At 45.1% G+C, this 15,812-nt stretch overlaps 1 protein-coding gene across 1 annotated transcript in view; it reads left to right on the forward strand.

The window, feature by feature from the left end:
• Positions 1–222: 222 nt before the first annotated feature.
• The window catches only part of LOC146355507 (vomeronasal type-2 receptor 26-like), a 103,613-nt gene continuing 88,023 nt past the window's right edge, over positions 223–15,812 (forward strand). The window contains exons 1-2 of the mRNA XM_084840966.1: positions 223–449; positions 2,542–2,668. Coding sequence (XP_084697092.1) covers positions 2,637–2,668 — 32 coding nt within the window. The 5' untranslated portion in view covers positions 223–449; positions 2,542–2,636. The remainder of the gene's footprint in view (positions 450–2,541; positions 2,669–15,812) is intronic.

A 15,812-nucleotide genomic window follows, 5' to 3' on the forward strand; every position in this document is an offset into this window, starting at 1 on the left:
CGGGTGCAGAGCAGTCTGGACCCCGAGACACGTGTGCAAAAGCCTTTTATATCATATCGCTTCTATTGTTCTCACCAGTAACCAATGAAACAGTTAGTACATCGGCTCACTAAGTTAATATCCAATAAACAGTCACTATCAGCTTACCAAGCCGTTAGTCATGAGTGCGTCAGTATGATTCCCTTTTTGCTCCGCCTATATTTTCCCGCCACTCGGGCTCTTACGTAACTTGAGACGCCAATGGTTATGGAGTCTCCTTTTTCTAACAGCTGTGCATTGCTTCGGTGCCGAGTCTGAATCCCCAGGTCAATCGATTCGGGTGTGCCTCATTGAGATCCGAAGTGGATCAGAACAGCACCGAGGTACGCCGAAGTGAAGCAGGTCACTGACAAAGCACCTCGGTCTGCCTCAGAGATTCAGAGATATTTTGAAGCCATTCTGAAGCCCAGGTAGCCTGTCTCTAAATGTATCAACTTGTAAAAGGTCAGGGAGGGGGCAAGGAGGAGGAGGGAGGGGGGAAAATGGTGAGCTTTAGTGAATGGCAACTCTAGCTGCCAAAATAGGATTGAACCTAATCCAGCAGTGTCCAATAAGTGACAGTGGTGGAGGAGGGGGCAAGGGAATACTGTATATATTGGAGATCAGCCTGCGTTCATTTTATTGTGTGAGAGAGAGCTGGTTAGAGTTGGCTACAGAGAAAGTTGGATAGATCTGTGTGGTGTGTATGTGTGTGTTGTACTGCAGTTTTGTTGTTCTTCTTCCTTCACTCCCAGCCCTTCTCAATTCAACTATTCCCTTCCTTCCTTCCTTCCTTCCTTCCTTCCTTCCTCTCTCTCTCTCTCTTTCTTTCTTTCTTTCTTTCTTTCTTTCTTTCTTTCTTTCCTAGATTCTTTATTAAAAAACAAAACAAAAAAACACTTAAAAGGAGTTTGCTTCCTCCTTTATTTGCCTTGTTCTTTGGCTCCCCACCCCCCTCTCAGTTCAACCATTCTTATTAGTTTTTGCTTCCTTCCTTCCTTCCTTCCTTCCTTCCTTCCTTCCTTCCATCTAGATTCTTTATACTAAATAAATAAATAAAATCTAAACAGTACATTAGTTTCCTCACCTTGACTTCTTCTTTGGCTCCCCCCACCTTCTCAATTCAAATATTTCTTAGTAGTTTTCCCTTCCTTCCTTCCTTCCTTCCTTCCTTCCTTCCTTCCTTCCTTCCTTTCTTTCTTTCTTTCTCCTTTATAAAAACACTAGATAGATAGATGATAGATAGATGATAGATAGATAGATAGATCGATCTTGCCTTTCCTTGTTCTTAGCTCCCCCACCCCACCCCCCAGACACACACACCCTTCTCAATACCTGTATTAATTCCCTTCCCATATTTGAACTTTGTATTTTTTTTGTAAAAAAGAAAAAAAGAAAAGAAAACCCCTTTTCTCTTCTACTAGGATTATAAATAGTGTACCGTACTCCCCCCTCCCCGTGTGTGTGTGTGTGTGCATGCGTGCTTGCGTTGTGGTCAAGCAAGTGGTAAAGAACTACACACAAGTCCACATTTCAAAATATAGTGGGCAAAACACTACAGGAATTAACATATATTATTTAAAATTAATACTGCACTCTGTGGCAAAACAAGCCCAATATGATGCATATTTGGGGTCTTGGCATGGGGGCTGCCCATTGCCCAGATTTTCAAGTATTTCTGTGCAACCAGTGAAAAGTTATAGCCCTTTGCTTTGAGAATTTGTGTTAAAAAAACACAATTTAGCACAAAAACTACTCCTGTTTTCCCAGGTAAGGTATGTAAGGTGTATTCCATTCAACCAAAGAAAGCCTGAGGTCATCCACTGTGAAGTAAAAGGGGAGAGGAGTAATTTGCACTTCAAAGAAACCTACACCAGAGATTAGGGATAGTGGTGTCCTCTCAATCACTGCTTACATACCTCACTTCTCTGATGATCCCTGTATGATATTTGGTTTGAGTTTCTGAGAACAGCATTTTTTACCTGTGCCTAGCACAAACACTGCTGGGCCACACTGTCTGGAATTAGGCACCTGGGCTCAACTCCATGGGGGCTGCCAGGTCTCCAAATTTCATGTATTTATGATGTAAACTGAAAAAGCGATGGCTGTTTCTCTTTTCCAATGCAAGTCAGTGGGACATCAAATCCAAATAATTTGGATATCCAAATCTCGCTTTGGATCCAAATCTGAAATAAAACGTATTGGGTCCAAATCGGTTCAAAACAAAGCAGGACATCTTCTGAATTTCCAAAGCAGCATCCAAAGCAAAGCCAGGAGTCTATGCAAAGCCCTCCTAAATTGTTCCTGTCAAGCACCAGATAGAAGACAGCCTCTCTCGTTCTTCTAGTATCACAAGTACAGCCACCAAGAAAGTGTATTTGGTGACAGAGTGAGAAAATTAGGTGTCGGGCTAAATAAAGTTTCCCTGTTATGCCATTTCCAAGTGTTTAACTAATTTCCACTGATTTAAATAAAACTTCAGACTAACTGATTTTCTTGGATGTTTCTTCTCTCAATGGATAGACTGTGTGTATTTCTCGATGTACTGCAAGTTGCCAGCGTGGATATGCCAAGTTGATTAAGGAAGGAGAGCCCATTTGTTGCTATGCTTGTGCCCCATGCTCAGAAGGAACAATCTCCGCTCAGGAAGGTAGGTGACTCTAGAGCAAAGAGCTGCTTTTTTGGAATAGGTTCACACACATTGGCATATTCTGGGAAGGGTTGTTTTTGGCGCAGGTTCCTTTCTGGCTGTTTGTATAGTGAACTATTAGTGGATTCATGAACTAATTTCACAAAGAGAGTTGAAAGAAATGTCCTGAAGCAATGGGGTACAGGAAGGAAAGCAGCCAGTCGGTGGACTCTTCAACATGATCCACTTGTGCTCCCCTTGTGTGCTTTTGTGACACTTTTAGTCTCCCATCTACTACTTGCTTTACACTTCAATGGACACACAGACCCACATTTAAAGACAGTGTTGGGTGCAGTTTGTGTCAGGGTGGAAACTGAGCCCAGAGAGCCTCAGAGCAGTTCGGATTCTGAGGAGGAACAGCTATCCATGGGAGAGGGGCCAGCTCATCCCTCACAGGCTCAGCACCTGGCAGAGATTCCTTCTGCCAGCATTCCAGAGATAGATAGTGACCCTGGCAGTGAGGGAATGTGGGAGGGGGGCTTCTTAGACGCTCGACGCAGATGCAAAGAGCGACGAGCGATGGAGGGCGTGGAAAGGAGGCATAGCACCCGTTTGGCACGCAAGCAACGGCCACCTCCCATGGACCCAAGGGAAAGAAGGAGGATCTCTCCCTAGCCCATAAGTTCAGGGTCTTCAATTGACTCCCTTTCAAATGGGGATAAACTGACTACTTGAAACTTAGGCTACCCTGCTGTTTCTTGCTTAGCTGCTGCTGATTAGCATCTGAAAGAATAATTAAGTTGTAAAAGGATTAAAGCTTTGAATAGAAATCCTTTCGTCTGTGTCTTAAGTTGGCAATTGGAATGTACTGGGAGAAGCCACCAGAGCGCTCCTGACAGTTTGGCCCCAACAGTATGTCCTGATTAGCGCAGCAACTAACCGGGGTGGTAGAGGTTCAGTTGATCTCTTAAGTACCACCATGAGCACAAGATAGCAACAGAGCTAGCCTCCATGAATGTATCTAATCCTTCTTCAGAATTACAGGCCACCACCTCATATTGCGGCATGGAATTCTGAAATCTGGCCTCTTCTCATCCCTAATTTATGTGGATAGTTTTTTTGCTCTGTCCCCCATCCTTGTCTCATCTTCCTCTCATGGCATCTATGCTTACACCCGCTAGCATATCCTTCAGAGCAAGGGTGGGCAGAAATTTGATCTCTAATTATTTGGGACTTCAACTTCCAGAATCCCCCACAAGCATGGCCAATGGAAAGAAATGCTGGACTCAAGGTCCAAAATATTAGGAGATGTATTTTCTGTCCTCCTCGGGTTTAGAGAATGTAACAGGCCACAGACTATGATAGATTGCAGCAGGTTTCCAGCACGTATCTCCCGTCAGATGTACTGAAGTTCAACTTCAGCAGACTGAGCCATGATGACCAATGCTCAGGAACCCAGGGAACTGTAGCCCAAATCATTTTCAAGGCATCACCATTATAAGGTGATGCAACTGGTCTTTTTATTTTTTCTCCCCCAGATGCTGGCCTTTGCAACAAGTGTCCTGATGAACAGCATCCAAACAGAGAACGATATCTATGTGTTCCTAAGGTTCTAAACTTCCTCTCCTATAAAGAACCTTTGGGGATCATCCTAGCTTTCTTTTCCCTTTTCTTATCCCTAACCACTGGTCTACTGTTAGGAATCTTCATTAAATATCGAGAAACTGCGGTAGTCAAAGCCAACAACCGTGACCTCACCTACATGCTCCTCGTCTCCCTCCTGCTTTCCTTCTTGTCCTCCTTCCTATTCATTGGTCGGCCCCAGAAGGTCACCTGCCTTCTCCGCCAAACTGCCTTCAGCATCATCTTCTCCATTGCCGTCTCTTGTTTGTTGGCAAAAACGATCCTGGTAGTGGTGGCATTTCTGGCAACAAAGCCAGAAAACAGGATGCAGAAATGGCTGGGGAAGAGTATGGCGAACTCCATTGTCATTTCTTCTTCCAGCGTTCAAATGAGCATCTGTATTCTCTGGCTGGGAATTTCTCCTCCATTTCCAGACTCTGACATGCACTCTCAACCTGGGCAGATCATCTTGCAATGCAATGAAGGGTCTGTCATCATATTTTATATCACACTTGGCTACATGGGCTTCCTGGCTGCCATCTGTTTCACTGTGGCTTTCCTAGCCAGAAAGCTGCCTGGTGCATTCAACGAAGCCAAGCTGATCACCTTCAGCATGTTGGTGTTTTGCAGTGTTTGGGTGTCCTTTGTGCCAACCTACCTGAGCACCAAAGGGAAGTACATGGTGGCTGTGCAGGTCTTCTCCATCTTGGCCTCCAGTTTGGGGTTACTGTGTTGCATCTTCATCCCCAAATGCTACATTATTTTATTGAGGCCGGATCTGAATAAAAAGGAGCATCTAATGATGAAATTTAAAGATGGCATCTGATTTAAGTACACTTATTTTTTATAGCATTGCATGGCAATAATAAAAACTAATGTACCTGCCTTGGGAGTGAACTTTATTTGTATGCTATTCCAACAAATCTCTCTTCCTTGCAAATGCATTGCAAAAAGAAACAATCTCTTCTAAGAAATGTCTGGCTGGGTGATGCTGGAAATTGTCTAGCACATCTTGGGGGCACCAGGATAGGGAAGCCTGATTTAGAGTGTGTGTGTTAGGTCTGTAGAGGATGTGGCCCACATCACCTTCTGTATTAGTGAAGGGCAGAGTTTGAAAATCAAGGAGATTTTATGTCTGCTTGGTCCTGTGTTGGCCTTTGTGTGTGCCAGAAGCTGGATACATCTGGGAATTGCAGCTTCCTCTCCAGCTCAAAGACTGACATGGCAACAGAGGCAGCAGAAGAATCAGAGCACAATTGTGCATGCATGTAAACGATGCAAAACAGGTATCTTGACCTGGTTAATAAGTGCTGTTCAGGAGAGAGTGGGAATTTTAGCTGGTGCTTGGAAAAGGGAAGGTTGTAGTTGTTCAGCAATTGAACACGGTTCTTGGGAAGTGGTGTATCTCCTTTGCTGGAGGTTTGCTGGCATCTCCTTTGCATTTAGTAGGGAGTTTGATTACATGTTTGTCGATGTCCCTTCCAACTATATACATACTTCTAGTAATATAAAAAAGAAGGCCCCCTGAAATTGTTATCCCTATGGATGTATGGAGCCATGTCTGTCCAGTGTACCAGAGAGTGTGATGAGCTGCCCCCCCACAATGCACACGGCCCAGACTTGTTCAGTGAGCCTCCCTGCTTATACCACCTGCCCAATGAGCCATGCAAGCTGCTGCTCCTGTCTGTGCCAAGGACTCCAGCAGTTAAGTCCTTGTGCTTTATGCAGACAAGCACTTGTCTGTTGGAGTCCTTGGCATATATACCCCCCTTGCCCTGGCCTCCCCTTGGAGCTGGGTGCTGCCAATGCCCTTCCTCCCCACACTGATTCTCAAAGGCTTCCTTGACAGCTGGCGGAGGCAGGAGGGGTCCTGGCTTGGCCAGCCCCCAGCGCTCTCACCCTGGCCACCCCCAGCTGGACACCAAGCTCCAGGGTGCTCAAGGGACATGCACATCAGTACCCCAGGGCTTGGCAAGCAGGGTCCAGGAGGCCAGACTGGGGGGGGGGGAGTCCGTCAGACTCCAACACTTTTTTCAGACTCCTGCACTATCCCTAGTTATTCCTTGATTGGAAGCTTGATATGTCAGTCACGTAACTACAGATCCCCCTCTTCCTTGCCCCTCTGCTGATATGGAGAACTTGGGGAAATGCTACAGTTTCAAAGAGATGGTCTGGGTCCATGAGAGTTTTCTGGGAATTTCGAGGCTTCCCCAAGTTTTGAGGCCAGTTAGATTTTGGATGCCTCAGAGGACACCTGCTTCAATTTGGCAGAGCCACAAATAGCTCAGAAGCAGCCAGAGTTGGTTCCGGATTCATCCAAACCAAATGCACAAGCCTACTATGAAATGATGTTACTGGATTTGTGGTGTCAGTGGACCAGGTTTGCATGCTTTAATTTTAAAACTATAACTGTGAAATTTATGGATTTTTGTAGCCCTTCTTCCACACATAACTGTGACAGAACCAATTTCTGCAGCTTAGACAAATTAGGGAAGGCGGAGAATTCCACCACGGATTCCAGTCCGGCCCCCCGGAATCCGTGGTGGAACGGTCTCCTGCCCTCTGCCCCCCCCATGGAATCCCCCCAGGACGGAACTTACCTGGAGCGAATGCAGCGGCTTCAGTGGCAGTGGCTCTGGCGGCTCTGGAGGCTGGTCTCCTGGCCGGCCGCGGACGGGCTGCTGCAGCCGCCATTTCCTTCCTTGCAGCTGTGATAGGCTACATAAGTATTTACGTAGCCTATCACGGCTAACCCCCCCAAAAAAAAACAGTGTACGCAAATGGCGGCGGCTACAGCGGCCACCATTTACGTTCCCTATTTTTTGCCGTTTTATCCTACGTAAATATTTATGTAGGCTATTACGGTGAAAAAAAAAGGAATGCAAATAACGCCCACTATGCTATTTGCGTTCCCTTTTTTCGCCGTAATAGCTTACGTAAATATTTACATAGGCTAGAATGGCGAAAAATAGGGAACGCAAATGGCGGCCGCTGTAGCCGCCGCCATCATTTGCATATGCTGGATTTTTGTTGTTTTTTTGGCTTGCCGTGATAGGCTACATAAATACTTACGTAGCCTATCATGGCAGCCTGGCTGGACACAAATGGCGGCCGCTACAGCGGCCACCATTTGTGTCCACAGCAGTCCGTCCGCGGCCGGAACTCCGGCTGTGGATGGCCCTGGCCGGCTGCTCTGCGGAGCTGCCGTGGAGTGGGGCCAGCCGGGCAGGATTCCGGGGGGGAGGACTGGATCGCCTCCCCCACCATTGAGGTTTCCGCGGGGAGGGACGGAGCGCCTCCCCCCCAACGCGAATCACATCCGCGAACAGGTAAGTTACTTTCGTACATCCCTAAGACAATATTTTTTTTAAGTCCACCTTTAAGTGCAGAAGAAATGGGATTTTCACCTTCCTCATAGCAATGTAAGTTGGATGAAAGGTCAGTTCTTAAGCATCGTTGTCACAACTTCAGTGTGGACGGCATTGGGCTCGATCCAGGTCAAAGCATCCCTGGGGGTGGGCAACAGGGCTCCAGCCCAGTTCAAGGGCTGGCATGCTGGTGCCACTCCCAGGGGAGCAGGGGGGAACCATGTGAAGGGCCCATGCCATGGCATGGTCAACCCCATGCTCAGGCCAAAACATCCCATTTAGAGCCACCAAACACACATGCTGGGATGTAAATCAGTCAGCAGGGAGACTGGCCGATTATTGGATCCAGCCCCATAGCATATCAAACTCTACACTGTAAGCAATAAAGTTATGGCCAGGTTATAACCCAACACTTTCTCTGTATGGTTATTGGTAGACCTTCCTGGGGTGGCCACCAAATAAGCCCTCCACATGCAATTTGTTTCTTCATTAATGGTCAGTAAAACATTGCTACCACTCATGTGATAAGTAACTTTTATATCCTGGACACATGGAAACCAGACTTATGGCTTCTGTTTATAGAGAAGTATAGGTCCTGTTTCCCTAGATCCCTTTTAAACTCCTTAAAAACCAAGCCAGTGCCTGCCAAGTGGTCCAGGTTTCAGGCAGACCACCCTCAAGCTAATCCAAAGACCTAATCATCTCCAGTGTCCAACTGATTATCTTCATCCATGAGAAATGGTTGGTTGCATTTGAGATTTAAAGATCATAAAATTAAATGCCTAAGGTCATTCAAACGTTGTTGAGTTACTCTATCACTGAGCCATGAAATAGGGTGACACTGCTGAGTTATGGAAAAAGGTTTTCTCCAGCTGTGCACCTGTCAATGGAGCCATACAGAGAGTCAACAAAGTTGCAGGAGTGATTTTTGCTGCCTTATAATTATAAAAACCATGGTTATTTATTCTAGTGCTCATCAAACCTTGAGGGATTTTGATTTCCAATGGTCAGTTTTGAAAACAATGCAAGAATCCTCAAATCAAGAGCAACACTTGCCCTTAGGGATGTACGAATCCCTTACCTGGCTCTGTTCTGGGGCGTCCGTGGTGGTGGGGAGGCGATCCATCCCTCCCCCTGGAATCCTCCCTGGCTGGCTCCGCTCCGTGGTGAGTCCATGGAGCCGCTGGCTGGGGCCGCCCACAGCCGGACATCCGGACAAACTCTAGACTTTGCTCTAGAGTCTTTATTAGTCAAGTTACTTCATCGGTAAGAGGTTGGCTTCCAATTAGTTGTTCCTGAGACCAGTCACACACATGTATATGCATGCATGTGCACATGAGGAACAGAAGGAGACTGTAGACACCTTTTCCAGCATGCTGCTGCTGCTGCTATTCCTTCTTCTGTTGCTGCACATTCCCTGTGGGATGCTGCTGAAGACAAAATGCCCATTGGATGTGATAAGTGATCAGAATGACCCATTTAATTTTTACAGGCCAGGAGAATACCTCATCGCTGCAATCACATCTACAGCAAATACTGTATTTCAGCCATATGTTTTCTTGGAGCCACCCACTACCAGATTTCACTCACGAATGATGAGGTGCCCAACTCTGAATTCCTATTCTCCAGATTTTCCTTTTTAGCATTTAATTGGTTGTCTGCCAATTCTAAATGTGCATGAACTGAAGAGGCCATACACACTCACAAGTACACACAGTCATTATCATGCCATACATAGCAAACATGGAAACAGAACATGGGCACATGCATGCAAGTCATTGCTCTTCAGAACTTTGAGTAACATTAATAGCCATATCATCATCAAAGGGCTCCTCCTTGTCACTTGATGACTATTCTCTGACAGTTGCAGCTGATGGTGGTGGAGGAGGAGGGAGGTGTTGCTTAGGAATCCATTTCCTGTTAGAACCTATAAAGTCAGGGGTACAGACATGTTAGTCTACTTCGCTGCTTGCTGACAATGTTCCAGGTGGTTAAAAACAGCCTTTCAGAGGACACACTCAAGGGAGGACAAGATAGATGGTAAATGGCAACTTTGGTCAGATTTGGCCAAACACCAAATTTTGTTTTCCAGTACAGGAAAGAATCACTCTCTGGTCTGCTGTGCATCACAGAGAAACTGTCTTGGACGTAAGCTTCCAGTTCCTTCCTAGCCACATCATAACCAAATCCTTTGCTGTGTCTTTCGGTATGGCTCTCCTGCACAGTTACATCAAGTTCCACTGCCAATGGAACTTTTCAAAAATTCATGCGATGTTCCTGTATGCGCTGGTGAACTTACTGCTGCAGATATTATCTTCAGGGGAGGTAGTAGTCCTCCTAGCCTCATTCTTACCCAGTTCCTCCTCATTCAGTACATCTTTCTTGTAGCACTCTATGATTTTCTCAGTTATATAGGTTTTAAGACTTTGGAAATCAGGGTCCTGGCTTTGCTGCACCTCCTTCATTGTGCTATCCCTGAACCATGGTTCAAGGAATGATGCAGCAATGTATTTCATATCCCTCCTCGTCAAAGGGATGTGTTCATTGGTGCAATTCTCCTCTAGAAGGAATTTAGAAAGCCCAACTGCAAGGTTGGGGACTTGAGTATCTTCAGTACCCCTGTGCTTACAAAGCCCAGTACAGCATTTTCTCAGTACTCCCTCTATAATCTTCAGCACAGGTAGGACTTGGCCTAGTGTAGAATTGTCTGCACTAAGTAGTGCTGTGTATTCATCAAATACCTTTCATATGTCAACCAGGTCTTTCATCAACACCAACTGCTCTGGTTTGACATACAATTTAGAAGAGTGTTGTTTCTCTATATCATAATCATTTATAGCTGCTTTCTTCTCACAGAGTCTCTCTAGCATATACAATGTGCTGTTCCAGTGTGTACACACATCCAAGATAAATTTGTGTTGGGGAAGACCGCAGCTACATTGGATGGCGCCTATTGCCTCCATTGATGATCACGACTGCCTGAAATGGGTGCAAATAGATTGGGCCACCTTAAGTAGCTTGCTTATTTCAGGAGAAGCAGTGTTCAATCCTGAATGCATCACAAGGTTCACACAGTGCACAATGCACTGAATGTGGTTTGGGCCCGCAATGCGGACCACTTTCAGGTAGTTGGAGGCATTATCTATAGCTAAGCAGCCTACTGATAGGTTTAGTGGGATGAACAAGGCTTGAATGACTTCATCAACTTTTTATGCAATGTTTTCTTCTGTGTGTGTCCTGGAGAAAATTGTAAGGGTCAAAGTTGATGTTTGTTGAGCCAGTCTACAGATCTCATTAATGGATACCCATTGCACAGTGACACACAGATAAGACTTTATTTGATTGCTTGTCTCTGTGTCACTTGTTAAATGCACACTTCCTGCAATTGCACATTTCAAACCCTTATGATTTCAGAAGCCAGGGCGGGAATGGCAATGTCGCTAGTGTAGTGATGAGAAGGGACCTCCCACCGAGGGCACAATTGTTTAATGAAATCCAGGAAGGCCTCCTCTTCCACTATGGAGAAGGGCAGCATGCATCGAGCAAAGTACTCTGTCAGGGCACAATTCAACCATGCTGCCTGGACGCTGTGTGAAAGGAATTTCTGTGTTAGCATGAGGCATTTTTTCATTGGCAGCTGCCACTGAACTAGGTTGCCTTCTCTGTTCTTCTCACCCACTTTGCGTTTGGTCTTTGCCAGATGATGCAAACAAGGCAGTAATGGTCTTTTTGGATTGTGGTGAGAGTGACTTGCCTTTACTATCTCTTGGCATGAGAAGATGATGATGCACCTCCATGTGTCGCTGCATGGCAAACATGCCCACTCGTCCACAGCCACCTTCCTTTTCTAGGCACACACAACTTTGACAAACACTGCAAATTACAACATACCAATCATTTCCATCATGTTGAAAGAAGCACCACACATAAGAAGTCACTCTTCCACCATCTTTTCATTGGTGGATGGGAGTTTCAGTTTCAGAAGAAGTGCACTGGCAACTGTACGTCGCCACTTATTTCTGCTTGTGGATGGTCTTGGTGGCATTGGAAATGATGATGACTGGTTCTGAGGAGCATGGGATCTTCATTCCTAAGATTTGGGTTTGTGCCAGAAGAACACTGCAGGCTTGGTCACAGACACAGTCTCAGCATCCATGGTATTGAAAGGCTCATCATTGTCATCAGTGTCTGAATCACACACATAAATAAGTCTTCCTGGCCTATTTTCCAACTTATTTCTACTACTGCCCTCTAAGTAAATATTAGATGGTAGCTCTGGACCTGGTTCATCCTCTGCTGTCTCACTTTTGCTCTCTGATACAGGGAGAGTGGTGGCTGTTTCTGTAAAGAATCCAAATAGAAGTGGAATTTCAGGATAAATGCACCTTTCACACATGGATAATAACAATGCAACAACACTATACAAATTTATAAAATGTAGCTTGAAATTGCAATCCAGAAGGTGCAGATATAAGGTACTACTGCACTAAAAGCACTGAAAAAAGATACATCGAAAGGTGCAAATACAAGGTATATACTTAAAACTTCCACAAGAGTTTTCCAAAATTGTCCTCCCTGCTTAGTCTCTGAAAAGACTGTGCCATTGCTGTGGGAGGATTGAGTCCTACCAGATTCATCCTTTGAAATGAGATAGATTTTGTGACTGTCATTCTGCTGCACTTGAATCTCTGTGGGAACAGGTTCATCTACTTTGGACACACTTCTACCTTTCTGCTCTCCATGTATGCACATTATTCCTGTTCCTCCAGAAATATGGTTGGCTGTGCCCCTTTCAGTAGCAGTATTTGGAAGTGTGAGCTTCTTGAGCTTTCAGGGTGGTGGACTGATGCTTGATCTGTTGGTGCTGGTCATACCTTGGGCTTCCTCCTCCTCCAAATATCGTTGAACTGCAACCTCCATGCTGACTCTCTGACGTCCATACATTTTTAGAGTACTGGTTTGATTACAGGTTCTTTTTTCCTCCATGTTCATGTGTCTCTGTGGTGGGCAGGATAAATAAATGCATGTGAGAATTACTCATGAACATATTTCACTATAGCAAAGCTGAACACATGTAGACAGCATAGAATCAGATATAGTCAAGAAAAAAATTGTTTCACATTTATTTGTGTTGAAAAGGAGAAAAGATGTTATAAATTGGGAAATTTCCCTTCAGGGGGTGGGGTGCCTGTGCCAAGCCCATTAGATGGCAAAATGAAGAGGATAGGGTTGTATAGCCCTCCTCACACTTCTGATGAAGGAAATTGTGCCGTGCCCTTAACTTCCTCAGAGAGTATTCCTTCCCCAAACTGCTGCCCTCGGATGAATACCCAGAGTAACTGGGTATTTTAGGGAAGCATATTCCACTCCCTAACTTTGCATCTAGTGAACACAGCCTTCCCCCACTGTATGCCATGCCAAATTGAATTCCCAAAATAAAGGCACATTTAGATTTCCATGGAAAGAATCCCCCTGTACAGACTGAAATACAGGCTGGAACCCTTCCCTGGCAATGTGCCACCCAAAATTCCAAAATAAAGGCATGTTTACATTGAAAGAACCCACTTTTACAGACTGAAATGCAGGCTGGAAGCCTTCCCCAGCCATGTCCACACTCCACACCAAATTCCCATGATAAAGGCACATTTAGATCTCCATTGAAAGAACCCCCTTGCACAGACTGAAATACAGGATGGAAGTGTTCCCTGGCCATGTCCCACCCCAAATTCCCAAAATAAAGGAGCATTTACATTGAAATAACCCACCTTTACAGACTGAAATGGAGGCTGGAAGTCTTCCCTGGCAATGTGCCACCCCAAATTCCCAAAATAAAGGCACATGTACATTGCAAGAACCCACCTTTACAGACTGAAATACAGGCTGCTTGAAGTTGGAGTCCTGCAGTCCTGTAAGGAAGATGGAGTCCCGTAAGTAACTGTGGCATTCCCCTGCCTTATGCCACCCCCAAATCACTACATAATAAAGGCCTATTCATCTGAAATATATCAAAGAACATACCTTTATGGACTGAAATACGGGTTTGAACTGTCCCATAGAACCAACGACGACACAACTTCCATGTCCCCACAGTCTGTCTGCAGGCAACAGCAGCGCCTCCAGCAAGCCACATGATGCCTCAACTGGTGGGAGAAATGGTTGGAGAACTCTCTCCTCTCTTCCCCTCTCCCCTGAGTCCCCCCCCTCCTGCTGGAGAAGGAAAAAAACCAAATGCTGCCCCATGTGCTTGGAAGAGCATTCACCTTAATGTAAATCCTGTATAAGCAAGCAAGACAAGCAGATGTGATCATTTTAAGCTCATCTATCTGGAGCATGAGGAGGTGGGTGGGAGGGGTCTCTCTGCTATGGCTCACCTCACCTCACCAGACAAGTAATAGAGGGCCTTAAAAAAAGATTGAGAATAGTATACCAATCATTTGTTTTAGAAGGATTATAGTCTTGTCTTTTTAATGGAGCTGTACAGTTCATTAAAAAAAAAACCTAGACATTTATTATCGTAATATTGCATGAATCGCATTCACATACTATCCTTCCGATTTACGAATTATATTGCACAGTTATTTACATGAACTTTGCGACTTTGCGAACAACAATAAAAGACCACATGATCGCAGGTTCCGCAGGACCACATGGCACCACTCTGCTGAGAATTCCACGGCATGGACTGAAGGGAATTCAATCCCATTTCTGTTCGTGGCAGAATTCTCTGACATCCCTAGCCTCATTACTGGAGGTCATAACTAGCCATCCTGATTAGTAGCCACTGATAGGTTCTCTGCCATGAATTTTTTATTTATTTATTTCATTTCTATGCCGCCCAATAGCCGAAGCTCTCTGGGCGGTTCACAAAAATTTAAACTTTTTAAAACTAAATTTAAAAATTTAAAATTAAAACTAAATTTGTTTGATCCCCTTTTAAAGCCATCCAAGCTATTGCCCATCTTGTAGTAGCGACTTCTGCAGCATAACTATTGTTGTTCAGTCGTTAAGTTGTGTTCAGCTCTTCGTGACCCCATGGACCATAGCACGCCAGGCCTTTCTGTCCTCCGCTCTCTCCCGGAGTGTGCTCAAGTTCATATTCATTGCATCCGTGATGCTATCTAGCCATCTCATCCTCTGCCGTCCCCTTCTCCTTTTGCCTTCAATCTTTCCCAGCATCAGGGTCTTTTCCAGGGAGTTTTCTCTTCACATTAGGTGGCCAAAATATTTGAGCTTCAGCTTCAGGATCTGTCCTTCCAATGAGCACTCAGGGTTGATTTCCTTTAGGATGGACTGATTGGACCTCCTTGCAGTCCAGGGGACTCGTATGAGTCTTCTCCAGCACCACAGTTCGAAAGCATCAATTCTTCGGCGCTCAGCCTTCCTTAGAGTCCAGTTCTCACAGCCATATAGTACTACTGGGAAAACCATAGCTTTGATTAGATGGACCTTTGTCGGCAAGGTGATGTCTCTGCTTCTTACTATGCTGTCTAGGTTTGCCATAGCTTTCCTTGGTATTCCTGCATGGCATAGCTTATGGCTTCACTGAGTTACGCAAGCCCCTTTGCCACAACAAGGCAGTGATCCATGAAGGGGAACATAACTATACACTGTGTGAAAAAGTAATTCCTTTAATTTGTACTGAATCTTCCAGCATTCAGCTTCATGGGATGACTCTGAGTTCCAGTGATATGGGACAATTTTTTCCTCTGCATCATGCATTTTTTTGCACACATCACATCTCTGCCATAAACACCTTCAACCATCTTGGACATCTACAAAATCCCACAGGTATATGGATGGGGGTGAGTGATGTAGGCTGAATTCTACTTTGCCATCTCTGATCTCTCCAGAGAAATCCAGAAGGTGGCATCGGGCTGGACATCATTTTCCTTAGGACACACCCTTATTCCTTTTGTCCCCCTGCCATCTCTGCACAGGGAAGTTTGAAACAGTTCAAAGGGAGCAGTGAGTTTTCAGTTTTTGAAATGGGCTTGAATCCAGATTAAGGGTGCTTCCAGGTGGAAGACTCCTAGCAGTAATACTCCAGAGGCATCTATTTCCTTAATGTATATTTTTCAAGTAAGAAAATAACCCAGAAGAAGAGGTGGGGAAACAGGGGAAGGTCACAAAGCGAAGACATCATCTTCTGGAACTCCAACTTAAGTAGTCCCATT

Source organism: Heloderma suspectum, chromosome 2, assembly GCF_057233095.1.
Source record: "Heloderma suspectum isolate Gila_16-S chromosome 2, 16-S_ref, whole genome shotgun sequence".
Taxonomy (NCBI): domain Eukaryota; kingdom Metazoa; phylum Chordata; class Lepidosauria; order Squamata; family Helodermatidae; genus Heloderma; species Heloderma suspectum.